This window comes from Typopeltis vanoorti, chromosome 4 (assembly GCF_054136105.1).
Source record: "Typopeltis vanoorti isolate ZY-2024b chromosome 4, IOZ_Tvanoo_1.0, whole genome shotgun sequence".
NCBI classification, from domain to species: domain Eukaryota; kingdom Metazoa; phylum Arthropoda; class Arachnida; order Uropygi; family Thelyphonidae; genus Typopeltis; species Typopeltis vanoorti.
This window is the reverse complement of record NC_143552.1, coordinates 53,088,547-53,102,527: the sequence shown is the minus strand read 5'-3', so window position 1 is coordinate 53,102,527 and position 13,981 is coordinate 53,088,547. Positions and strand designations below refer to the sequence as shown.

Here is a 13,981-nt window from a genome sequence, read left to right as displayed (position 1 = left end):
AGGCCACCTACAACTGCCCTTAGAGGGCATGCCACCTAGATAGGACTTTAGTGTCAACCATGTGGTTGGGCTTAGTATTGTTTGTTATTTGTATTTATGTTCCATTAGTTTTTTGTAATTCCTGAAGATGTCGCATTGACTGAGATGAAATATAGGAAAAATTTAATTCTTTCTGAGTGCTGTATACAAACCATTAAGCCTCCAACATGATTTAGTCACTTTCCTGGTCTGAGTCTTATAATCTTCATGCGTCTGCTCTCCACCCCTTTTCTCATATCTCTTTCATAACCTTTTTTTAACCGGCAGATCTTGTTTGATATTGTTTGTCATCCACTTTACACCAAATTGTGTCCTCTTCTTCAATTGGTATACAGTTTACTATTGCTGCTAATAAATATTCTTTCACACATTCCCAAGCACTAATGATATCTCACCCTACAATTCCTCCCTTGATGGAACTGCTCCAAGTTAATATCTAAGACTGTTATAATCACCTCCTTTATAATTCCACATACATTCATTTCTCTTTGGTACTCCTGTATGCCTGTTCATCTTCCAAGTCAAAACCACATGGTCACTCTCTCCAACTGGGGAGGGGGGGGGGAGATTCCATCTCAGTTATAAACCGCTTTTCTGATACCATGACCAAATTCAAAACTCTTGAACATTGTGATCTTTCTACTACATGTTGCTTAAGACATTTGTCCATCAAGAATTCTAGAAATTCCATTCCCTTATTACTACATGCAGTTTCTTCTTCCCAATGAATACTGCTGTAATTAATATCCCCCATAATAATCATTCTTCTTGCACTTACCAAGTTCAACTGCCTAAACAAGCCAGGGAGCACAGAAGCTTGTAGTAACACCATACTAAATATTCTGACTTGCTCACCTCCACCTCGTATCATATATGCTTTCAAAACTGCTATTGGCATTGCCCTCCAAATCCTCCACTCTGAGAGGACATAAATCATAGTCATCACTTATCATAAGCTTATCATAAACACTTATCATAGTACTCCTGCACCAAATTTCCTTTCATATCCTGTTGAAAAATGCTATACCCTGCTATTTCTGTTCCTGTTATTATATCATCTTCCGTCAACCATGTCACAGAGATCCCAATAATCTTTGGACTGGCTGATGCTATCAGCACCACAAATTCACCTCCTTTATTCCAGATACTCCTGGCATTAGTATAAAGAATAAAAATATCACTGTTTCTATACCTATCATTATCCCTCCAGACTCCACTGGATTCAACATTACCTGATGTATCCCCCACCCCTCCTCCTCCTCTTCTCCCAAGCACCTTTTCTCACAAGAGACCATCCCTGCTACCATCCATCCTGATAATTCTGGTTTCCCTGCATTGACACACTGACTTGTTCAGAGAACAACAATCTCTACAGATAACTACGTCCTTCTCATTTAAATACAAGCGGTCTCTCGCATACAGTTCCTTTCTATTCTCAAAGTTCCTTTAAGCATCCACATCCTCCAAGTCTCTCTTTTGACACATTCTGGCTACCATGCTATTCATTATTAATGCTCTTCTTCTTCTTCTCAGCTCCTTCATTATCATACCTGGGCAACACACACAATCTTCCCTCTCTGTCGTCTTCTGTACAACCTCAAGCATGAACCTCAGATCTCTTACCACTTGATTCACACTGCCTCTCGAGTCATTCATGTCCACCATTACAATCATCTCATCCACCCTTTCACCCCTCTTAATTGCCATAACCACACTTTCTATCATTCCTCCAGGCATATACTCCTCAAGCATTCTATCTTGCACACCACAGACCATCAAGCCTCCATACATCACACCTCTTACCACTCTGTTCCTTCCTTACTCACTTGCATCCCTCACTCTCTAACACTTTCTTTTTTTGTTCGTCTACTTACCTGCTATCCTGGCATCTCTCTATCCCTGGTTCCAGCACTCCCTTGCATTTTTCTTATTCTCTCTCTTCTGCTGTTTCTATTTTCACCTCTTCTATCATTCTGTCATAATGATGTGTGATTAGAATAAGACTGTCCATATCTTAGATAGTGAGAGGCAGTCGTTCTTTAAAGAAGAAATTTTAGTCTGTATTTATCTAGTCCATATGCAGTGCCAAGCCAGATTTCTCATATTTCCTGTTATTGATGTAAGATTTTGATTCCTATAGCCTAGCTCAAATAACAAGGAAACAATGTATAGTCCCTGTCCTATGCATTTCTGGCACCTCAGAACCAATTTCCAGAATTCGTGAGAAATACAGTTTAGTGGCTACTTTTCTTCCTATCAACAATTTATCATCATAGTTTCCATCTTCCAAAGATACACATATCTCTTCTGACTCTTCCTGGCATTTACCAAGTTCCCTGTGACTGTTCATCATTCTTACTTTGGATGCTCAGTGAAAAAGATAATACAAGAACATCAATCTTACAGCAGCAACAGGAAATCTGAGAAATCTGGCTTGGCACATCACATAATAAATACAGACCATAATATCCTATGGTCTGAAGCACACTTACTGCCTCTCACTATCTAAGATATGGGAGAGTCTTATTCTTAAAGTTTTTAAAAAACTTAATAACAAGTAATACAATGTTTCCTCAGTTATCCCTCTGCATTGTTGTATGTATAACACGTGTGGCTCTCACTGTTCCATATGAATTCATTGTTTGTTTGCATTCTACCTTGTAATTAATTAATGTTGCCACTGATGATGGCTGATAATATTGAAGCAACTAGAATTCTGAATAAACAATAAACATTTAATTTAGAGCTCACAGCAGTTACATCTGTATGGATTTTTAGAAATTATACAGATGTAATTAATTTATAAAATATTTGTTTCATAAAAAATAATTTTAAAGGTTTTCAAGAATAAACAAAAAAAGGACAGTCATGTAAGTGTAATTAGTCATAAGTAACAACAGAAGATTTCCAGGATCATACATATTTAGAGTCATTTTTCCTTCCTAGAATTTCTGTAGCTCAGTCGGTTTTGATGAAGCCCTTTGTTAGAAAAGACCTAAGATTGAATCCTGCCTAGGATGTGAAGAACATTTACAGGGCTTTTCAAATAAAGGTAAATTAGCTGGTCTCATAAAGCAGTAGCAAGTTCTCCTCCCGGTACCGCAGGTTTTTTATCCCACAAAACAGGCAAACTGGATGGAAGAACACACCAATTTACAGAAATGTAGACAATGCAGATAGAATTAAATTATTATTATTAACAACATATCTTTATGCAGTCAGTAGACATTGCAGGAGGTACACACTGTTACACACTAAGCCCCTCAAACTGTGCTTTAAACTCATTCAATGTATCTGCGTTCACCACAATGCCAGGCAATCATTTCACTCACCAACTACTCTTTATGCAAAGAACTTACTCCTTATGCTTCTGCTCACATCCTCCTTATACAACTTCCAGAGATGTTCCCTTGTACTACCACTTTCACCCATTCTATGAAAACTTTCTTCCACATTAACCCACTAGCAACCTTTTACCAACTTAAATGCCTCAATCATATCCCCTCTATTCCTCCTGTTCACAAGGTTTTTTCTAACTGCATTCCCTCAATCTGTCTTCATATCTCACATCCCAAAGACCAGATACGACCTTAGTCAGTCCTCTCTGGACCTTTTCCAACATATCACCATGAAAACCAGGGGACCAAATCTGTGCACAATAATCGATATAAAACCTGAACAAGGTCTTATATAATGGAATCAGAATTTTCCTATTTCTGCACGTTAAGGTCCTCTTTGTCATTGTCACAATTTGATGTGATGATTTCATAATTGTTCTGTGTGAACTCTGAACTTCATATCCTTGTCCACCACCACTCCAAGGTCTCTTATCTCCTCAACTTCCTACAAAATTTTCTCACCAAGTGTATACTTTGCATCCCACTGTTGCTTGCCAAATTTTAGAACCTTATACTTTGCAGCATTGAACTGACAGTTCCATACTGTTGCCCACTCATACAGTCTATTCAAGTCTTCCTGTAAGGCCACAACATCTATTCTCTCCAGTTTTGCATCATCTGCAAACAGTTGTATATCACCAGTTAAAACCATCTCACTATCATTAATATACAAATTAAATAATAATGGTCTCAAGACAGAGCCCCACTGACACATCACCTCTTCCTGGATACTGCACTCCCCCATACACAACTTGCTGATACCTATCTGAGAGCCAACTATCTATTCAGCTTGCTAATCTTTCAACTATTCCCATCTGCTTCAGTTTATCTACCAACTTATGGTGTGGCAGTCTATTAAAACTCTTTGCAAAATCTTAGTATACCACTGGGTATGCATCTCCATTGTCCAATACAGTCGTCGTGTTGTTATAGTACATAAGCAAGTTGGTAAAACATAGTTCCCCTTAACAAACCCATGCTGGCAATCACAAAGAATACCACTGTTATCAACCCACTTTTGTATCCTGTCCTATCCTATCTCTCACCAACCTCTCCATTACCTTAACTACAACTGCACTATAGATTGGCCTATAATTTGCAGCCTTAGCCTGATGAAGTGGAACAATTTTACCTTCTTCCCACTCCTTTGGGACTTGTACTGTTGCAAGACTCTTGTTAAAACTCGTTTACTCACGGGAACATATCCTTAAGACACATGGTGACTTGTGTCTTCAGGACATCCTTAAGACACAAGTAGATGTCTTATTGACATTTACTTAATTAACTTCTCATATACCTCTTGCTCGCCCACCATTAAGTCTTCTCTCATTTCTTCACATGATTTCACACTGGCAATGAAACACCCTGATGAACTGCTCACTGAATAACTCTACTATGTCCTCTGCAGCACTTACCATAATCATTCTTCTTTGTGCTTGCCACATATATTGAAAAAACTCGAGGGTTTTTCTTGGCCTGATTTGCTAATTTCTGCTCATACTGCACTTTTGCTTACACAGTTTGCCTTACCAACCGAGTCACTCTCCTCACCTACCCTTTATACTCTTATACTCTTCATGCAATTGATTATTACCATTATTCAACTTGTGCTACCTCCAAAGTGCCTCCTTCTTTCAGATTTCATGCTTAATCCCCTCATTCATTCATTTGATACCTACCTTATTCAACCTTTTGACCTTCAGAATACATTTACACATTGATGCTCAAGTATTTCTTTGTCAGCTCCTAAATAGCATTTATTTCTTTTCTGCTCAACTCCTCATTCTATGCTATAGCTCCAAGCTGTCTCCTAAGCTTGTCATAATCACAAGCCTTGTAATTTCACATATATCCTTTCCTTACAGAAGTCTTCATATGGTTAGCCATAACCCAGGCGATATCTCTCACCAAATGGAGGGAAGTGCAAAACTCTACTCACAATTAGGGTTTTTTCTTTTAATGATGAAATGATCAGATCAATCATTCTGTTGATCTAGTGTGGCCTTCTTTTCATACTGCCTGAGATGGATGTCATTCAAGAACCCAAGAAATTCATTTTAGGATTTCATGGTGACCATAATTAAAATCACCGATAATAGCCCTTCTTCTCTTGTTTGCTAACCCAAGTTGGTTATACATTTCTTCATCACCATCCTCCACATTTCCTGGCCTATAGCAACGTCCAACTAAATATCTCTTCCTGTCAAGTTTCACCTCACACCACACTGTCTCAAAACAATTGCCACTGTTTTCCACTGCCACTAGCACTACTGATATTTTATGTCAGTAGCAACCCCCCCCCACCATCATTTCTTTTCCTTTCTATCCTTTCAAAAGATACTGTATCCTTCCATTTCTATTCCCAGCAGGATATCATTTTCATTCCACCATGTTTCACTTATTCCAACAATTTTTGGACAAATAAACTCAATCAGTGAAACAATTTCATTTCTCTTCATTTCTTCTTCCAAAATTCTAAAGACAACACAAAGACTTCTGGGAATGATGTGGAGGACACTAACTTGTAGAAGTATGGAGATTTTTGTTCTATTGTATAAGGCTTTGATTAGGCCACATAGGGACTACTGTGCCCAGATTTGACCACCTGGTTTTCAAAAGGATAAAGAGATGTTGGAAAGGGTCCAGAGGCGACTGACTGAGGTAGTTTCTGACCTCTGGAATGTCGGATATGAGAAAAAATTGAGAAGATGCAATTTACAGAGTCTAGTGGATAGGAGGAAGAGGGGGAAGATATGATAGAGACCTACAAGTTATAGTGGGGGGGGTGTTATAGGATCAATGCTGGAGAGGTTCTAAAGAAAACAGTGGGAGATCAGGGGAGAACTAGAGGTCATCCCTGGAAACTGTATAAAGAGGATGTGAAAAGCAGGTTTTTTGTGCAGAGTTGGGAATGATTGGAATGCCTTGCCTAAAGAGTGTGTGTCTGCAGAGAATTTGAGTGTGTTTATGTTGCAGTATGATGAGCTGTGTGTATAATAAAAGGACCTCCTAGATGAGTCTTTGACTTCTTGGGGTAATAATAATAATAATAATAATAATAATGAAGCCACTTGTTGGTTGTGATTTTTCACCACACCTGCCATTTCCCAATCATGTTTATGGTTGGGAAATGGCAGGTGTGGTGAAATCATTTACCCAGTCTATCTCCTCAGTTTCAACTACTTCACTCACATCCAGATTCATTCCATTTCTATGCTGATTATCTTTATACACATATTCACTACTATATCCAACATCTGCTCTCTCTTTCTCTATGTCATGTTGACCCGTCTGTTCACCTGGGCTCCTCCCCCCCATTTTCCTGTTTCTCTTACATTCCTGTTCTCTCTTCATATCCCACACTACTACTACTTCTAAATCAAATGTCAACGAGTTTCTCCTTTCCCATCCCACTACTAAAGTATTATAGGTTGACCAGCCAACCTCTCGTATATGGGCCCAACATAAAAAAAAAAAAAAAGCCGAGTTACTTGTCTATGACAGACTCTTGAGCCTATCATGAAAGGGAAGATGGGATTAATAACCATTTTGTTTTCAAAAATTAAAAGGAAAAAACAACTGCAATTACAGAATGTAAGTTTCTCTTATTTTAGCTTGTCTTTAAGAACAAACTATAATTATATGATAGAAGGACTAGAAATATAAAAATATAATGTATTTATATATTTAGTCTATCTGATTTCTCTGTTTAAAATTACAGATGAATTGCATATACTGTTAAGGTAGTACATGTTTTGTGCTTTCAGAAGCACTGGTTCTGAGATATAGCTCTCAGGTGAGTTATCCAGTTAAGCATTTTTCTGAGGGTGAAAGATGATCACACTTCTTAATGGTGATGACCTGTAATTTTTATCTATGTTACTTCAACTCTGTTGTATGTTTACATCCATATTTTGACTAACCTGAAAACATGTTGTGAGTAGGAAGGATAAGGCACAGTTTGATGGGCTAGGAAATGACTTTAAAGATAATGAGAAGTCTGTTCTTGTGATTGGTGAGTGGAATGCATTGCCTCATAGTGTGTTGAGTGTAGAAATGCTGTTTGATGATCTCATGTAATAGTGGGGGACCTCCTATAATAAGTCTTTTAACTCCGATAGAGGTGTAATGTTAATAATAATAAAACGTAAATTTAAGATGCATTGATGTAATTGACTGGAAGGTTTCCAAGAAAATTTCGTTTAAAATAGTGTTGTTGCTGTGGGACTTTAAACAGTATTTTTCAGTAGTGAGTAAAATCATCATAACAGTGTTTGGCATATTGATGTTAAAATACACTGCTTTCCATATATTGTTCTACTTTAAGGGTTATAAAGGACATTCAGAATCTATCCTGAAGCAAGAATTGGAAACAGTTGTGGAGATTTCAAAGCATTATCCCAAACTAATGCAGGTGCCAATAATTAATGAGTAAGTTTTGAATGTACAGTAAAACCCCGAAGTTACGCGGTAGGTGGGACCAACAAAAAGCGCATAAGTCGAATTCGCGTAACTTGGGATATAATTTTGCATGTAATTTATATATACAAACATACAATTGGGACCAAAGGTTTACAAAAACACCTATATTTTTTAAGAAATATAATCATGATTGTAGTTATTTCGATGTCGATGGTTTCATAAAATCTAATAGATTCGTCTTAATGTCTTTATCTTGTCATGCAAAATTTCTTCATAGCAAGCTAATGATTTTTTTTATTCCTTGCCTTGTGGCTACAATTCGTTCCTTGTTAGAATCTATGTCCTCCAAAATCTGTAAACCTTTCTTTTATGATTGTTCTTACTGTGGATTCCTGTAGATTGAACCTCTTTGCTAGCTCACAAATTTTTATTCCGCCTTCAAAATCCTTAATAATGTTGAGTTTTGTTTCCAAAGTCAATGTTTTTCTTTTCTTGCTAGCTGTAGGAGAATCGGACTTGCTTCTTTTGGATGACATTATTATTTTTTATGTGATAAAATTTTTATCAAGAACATAACATTAAACAATCACAAGGTTTGTAGACTATAAAAATCATGCATGAATGGAGACTGCACAAAACACGTCAGTGCTTGTTCACAGCATGTGCGACACTGGCGAATGCGGCCGGCACCTCAAAGATACGACTAGTGGTGAGGCGTGGAGTGGGACTAGAATACGTACATATAAGAAACCGTGTAACTCCGGATTCGTGTAAGTCGGGGGTATGACTGTATTTTATTTCTTAAATAATTACATATGTTGTAATGAATGACTGAAAAAATGCAGGGAAGTGAAAATACAGTGCATTACTTGTTATTGGCATATAGGACTTGCTATTCAGGTGTTTGATTTGTTATTTGAATCCATAAGTCATTGTGTGTGTGTGTAATCATTGATGATTATGATTAAAAAATGACATCGGCATAATGTATTTATTTTTAATTGTCTATGAAAATATATGTTGTTTTGGGCTTTTAGGAATATAGACAAAAAAAAAGGAATTAATAGCCACTTATTAATTCCATCTTGTTTTTGCTTAACTTAAAATTTTTAAAAAAATTGCTGGTGAAGTTATTTGTATTGTGCTGAATGAGTGACATTAATTTTTTTTTTTTTTTTTTTTTTAAATTGGTGAAATATATTTAGTAATGACCTTTGATATTAAATGCTATATTTCATTTTTCTAGTTTAGTAACATTTTGGATTTTTAAACTATGAAATCTGTTAATTTTTCTTGGTTTTAAATAGTACTTACAAGGAATCTTCAGTTACATATCTACAAGAAATCTTCAATGCTGACAAAAAAAAGCAGGAGAGAGAATGATAGCAAAAAATAAAGATGCAAGATTTGAAAGCTGAGTTGGTGAAGATGAGATGAAGCAGATGCAGAGTGAAATGAAGAAAATTGTGGTTATGTATGGAGCATTGAAGAAGACTGAAATGAATGGTATCCGAGTGAAAGAGGTGGCAAAAGACTTGCATGTGTTGCAAGTCTTTTGCAATTATTAGAAGTGAGGTGAATGTGAAGATGCAAAAGGTTTGTTTTCAGCAAGATAAAAAGAGTAGAGTGATTGAGTTGTTGGACATGAGAAGTAAGTTAGCATAACAGTCAGTAAGTAAGAAAAAATGACTTGACTGGGAACAAGGAGAATATAAGACTAGATATAAGGATGGTCTTGAGAAGAATAAAAGATAATAGTATAATAGGAAAAGTGTATAGTCCAAATATGGCAGTGATGAGATGAGGCAGAGAGCAAGGATTATGAATGATATGTTAGTAGAAATGTGTGAAGACAAAGGAGTGCACTTTGTGAATGTATGAAATGAGTCTAAAAGATAAATGGGATTACATAACATTGATAGACTGTATTTAATGGTTTTGGTGTGTCATTAGAAGATGCTTCTGCTGGAAGGGAGAATAATGAATGTAGAGAATAGGTCTGATCAAGTAAGAAGCTATGTGGAAGAGCAGAAGATTAGGGAAAGAGGGATTGATGGTGCTTATGACTGGGGAGGTGGGTCACATTAGTTTAGAGCAGTGTTTCTCAAACTTTTCTGGCTGTAACCCACTTGGATGAAGTATATAAATCTGTATCCCACTAATCCCCACACTCCTAGTCTTTACAAATAGGTGATGTATTTTATCACCAGAGCTGGACCTTCATATTATCCCAATGCAGTTATCCCAATTAGTGCCCAACTTGTGAAGTTGGGCACTAATTGGGATAACTGCAACCTAATATTTTTCAGTGGAAAATTAAATCAGTGGAATAGGATAGGAATGGGATTTAATTATGATCCCATTCCTATCTTACCCAAGTGAGACACTTGTGAAGTATTTAATTGTTTATTCAAGTTCAAGCATTCAAGGAATTAAGTTTTTATCAAGTAGAAAATAGGCTAAATATATTAATGCAAAGAATGGCACCGCTTTCTTTCGGACACCAGTAAACATAAATTGGGTTCCAAGCTGAAGATATACAGTATTTAGCAAAATATTATGCATATTTTAATATTGAAAGTAAATGAATTATTTTCTTGAGAGACACTTGTGACATTAAATTAAGAATTATAAATATGTTAACACAAGAATATTTTAATGTTTGCCAAATATTTCAGTCTGAAACTAACAGACTATCCTCAGTGGCTTGATAGGAACAGTTTTTACAAGGTGGAATACAAACAATTGATCATTCAAAAGTAGAACGAGGCACATGATGTTACATTGCTAAGCATTAAAGAGAGGTAAATTTCATCAGGGTGATGAATAAATTATAGGTATTAATTCACAGTTTCATATAACAATCTTAATTTTTATCAATTAAAAATAACATTAGACTAATGTAAGAATTAAAGGTCTCAATTTAAAAAAAAAAAAATAGTATGATTAAACTTTCCCATATTTTTGAAAAGGATATACAGTCATTTTGATTCAAGTTAGGGCGTTGAAATAAGGCCTCAGCACTCTCTTTGAATAGCCGTTTGAATTTATAGCAACATCTGTGTAGAAGGCAAGTCTTGGACATCAGAGAATGTTGTGGCTTGTCTCTATCCCATGCTGTGCCAATCCAGACTTATCAGATTTCTTGTGAAGAATGTATGATTGATGTTCTTGTATTCTTTTTTCTATAGCATCTGGTTTCTCCAAAGTACGACAGATTGCAGTTACAAGGAACTTGATATACACCAGGCAGAGACATAGTTGAGCATTTATCTTTAGAAGAGGGAAAATAAGTGGATATTTTGTTAATAGAGATATAAGTGGCTGTTAAATCATATTTCTTCAGAATTCTTGAAATTGGTTCTGAAATCCTGGAAATATATGGAATTGGAACTCGATGTATTGATTCTTTGTTGTTCTGGATTGGATTGTAGGAATTGAACAGATGTCATGTAGTTTTTTCAGAGAAGCTATTTAATTTCATGTGATGTTTGATAGTTGAAAGTTCTTTCTGTAATTCATGGGGAATTGAGCAATTAGTTCTAGCTCATCCAATTAAACATTTTATGATTCTTGCTTTTTGATAAAGATGATGGGCAGATTGTTTGAGAATGTAATGTCCAGTAAAAGTGAGTTTTCTGTAAACTGTTATTGTCAGAATACCTGAAGGTGAGTGGATGAGGAGGATGCCTAAAAAGGATAACTTGTTGCCTTTTTCAATCTCCATGGTAAACTTAATACAAGGATGGAAGGAATTGATTTTGGATAAAAAGGAAGGTGAGATATATAGACAACATCTTTTGTACTACCTTACCCCAGTCCTGAAGATACTTTCAGGTGCAAACTTTGTTTGCTCACACTTGGATAAAGGATTAAACTAAATTTATTGTAGTCTAACCAAGTGAAAAATAAACTTTCAACATCTTTCTCTAAATCCAGAGTAATTTAATAAAAAGGTGGTACACCATTTGGCAACTCCTATAGGTAGAGATGACCTTGCTAATGCTTCTACCTGGTACCTCCACTTGGGCCTGGCTCCCACTGAAGAGACCTCAATAAAGGTCGAAACTAGTCTTCTGGGTAGTGGCCCTTCCCTTAATGCATAACATACATATCTGCAAGGAGATGTGTTTTGCATTATGGGAGATACTGAGATAGGAGTGATGTTAGCTTGCTCCACCTTTGCAACGAGTTGCCTGGTGTTGTACTACCTTACCCCAGTCCTGAAGATACTTTCAGGTGCAAACTTTGTTTGCTCACACTTGGATAAAGGATTAAACTAAATTTATTGTAAGCAAACAAAGTTTGCAAGTGAAGTAACTTCATGACTGAACCACTTGTATAAAGAGGCTAATGACTTCACATCAATATTATTATTATTATTATTATTATTACTACATGACAACTCCACGGAGTCCAAGGGACTCATTGAGGGAGGGCACCTACTCTACAACTTTTTGTCTCCACCACTCAATCCACCAACTACAATGAGCCGCAACTACCATAATCATCCTCACCAACGGCGTCTGCAGCCCACCACCACCACTGGTATTTTCACAGACAATCACAAACATTCATGCCCAAGGCAGGATTCATACCTGCAGCCTTTTGGCTGGAGAGCGAAATCCTAACCACTCAGCCAACCAGGCTGGCAAGGATAATGCAAGGCACATATCCTTGATATTCTCTTACTCACCACTTCCTTTTGCATCTTCCAGGGATTGTACCTTTTCTCCAGTTTTTTCTCTTTCTTCTGACATAAAAAAATATTACCATTTAACATGTTCACGCCAGGCACCATACAAATTGTGCTGTTGCATACCTGCTTATGGGGCATACCATGACACATCATTTCATACTTGATATCCTTAGTATCCCATAATGCAAGGCACATATCCTTACAAAAAGGTATAATGCTATGCATCATGGGAAGGACTACTATCCAGACTATAAATTAAAGATGCCAAGAAATTATATTCTTGGTTTAATCCTTTATCCGAGTGTAAGCAAACAAAGTTTGCACCAGAAGTAATTTCAGGACTGGGCAACTCAGATATAGAGGCTAATTACTTCACATCACTTGCCTTAGTATCCATAATGCAAAGCACATATCCTTACAGACATGTGTGATGTGAAGTCATTAGCCTCTATATACGAGTTGCACAGTCCTGAAATTACTTTAGGTGCAAACTTTATTTGCTTACACTTGGATAAAGGATTAAACCAAGAATATAATTTCTTGGCATCTTTAATTTATAGTATAACCAAGTGGGAAAAACTTCCAACACTATCCAGACTAGTTTCAACCTTTATTGAGGTCTCATTAGTGGGAGTCAGACCCAGAAGAGATATCAACATTGAAGTAATGCCTAAGTCATATATTTCCTATATATAAGTAGTCAAAAGGTGTCACATCTTATTACTAAAATACTTTGGATTAGATTAGAGCATATATTTCCCATGTGAAATATATGACTCATGCATTACTTCAACTTTGGTATCACTTCTGGAATTGGTTTCCCTCATGAGACCTCAATAAAGGTCAAAACCAATCTGGGTAGTGGCTCTTCCCATAATGCATAGCATTATACATATCTGTAATGATATGTGCCTTGCATTATGGGATACTAAAGCAATTGATGTGAAATCATTAGCCTCTATATACATATAGTCCAGTCATGACTCATGTGCAAACTTTGTTTGCTTACACTTATGACTGTAGAACTTGATGATATATCCCCACGTGTTTTGAGGGAATGTGCTATAGAGTTAACATCTGTTTTGTTTAATATGAATCTTACACTGGGTTAAGTTCCAAAGGAATGGAAGTAGGTCAAGATTGTACCGCTTCATAAGGTAGGTAACAGAACTCAATCTGTGTGTCTGGTGTTGTGGTTAAAGTGTTGTAGAGGTTATTGAGAACCAAGATCCAGAATTGGGTTGACAAAAGTGGTATTCTTGGAAGTTTATTTTTCACTTGGATGAAAAGGATGAAACTAAATAAATTTAGTTTAATCCTTTATCCAAGTGTAAGCAAACAAAGTTTGCACCTGAAAATATCTTCAGAACAAAGTTTGCACCTGAAAATATCTTCAGAACTGAAGATATTTTCAGGTGCAAAC

At 36.4% G+C, this 13,981-nt stretch overlaps 1 protein-coding gene across 9 annotated transcripts in view; it reads left to right on the top strand.

Moving 5' to 3' along the window:
- Idua (alpha-L-iduronidase) overlaps positions 1 to 13,981 on the top strand; it is a 288,729-nt gene that overhangs the window by 117,004 nt on the left and 157,744 nt on the right. For all 9 annotated transcript variants that reach the window (XR_016548188.1, XR_016548187.1, XM_090391167.1 and 6 more), the window contains one exon: positions 7,765 to 7,868. Coding sequence is in view for 7 of the 9 variants with exons in the window: in XM_090391167.1 (XP_090247293.1) it covers positions 7,765 to 7,868 (104 nt within the window). In the remaining 2 variants the exon portion in view is untranslated. The remainder of the gene's footprint in view (positions 1 to 7,764; positions 7,869 to 13,981) is intronic.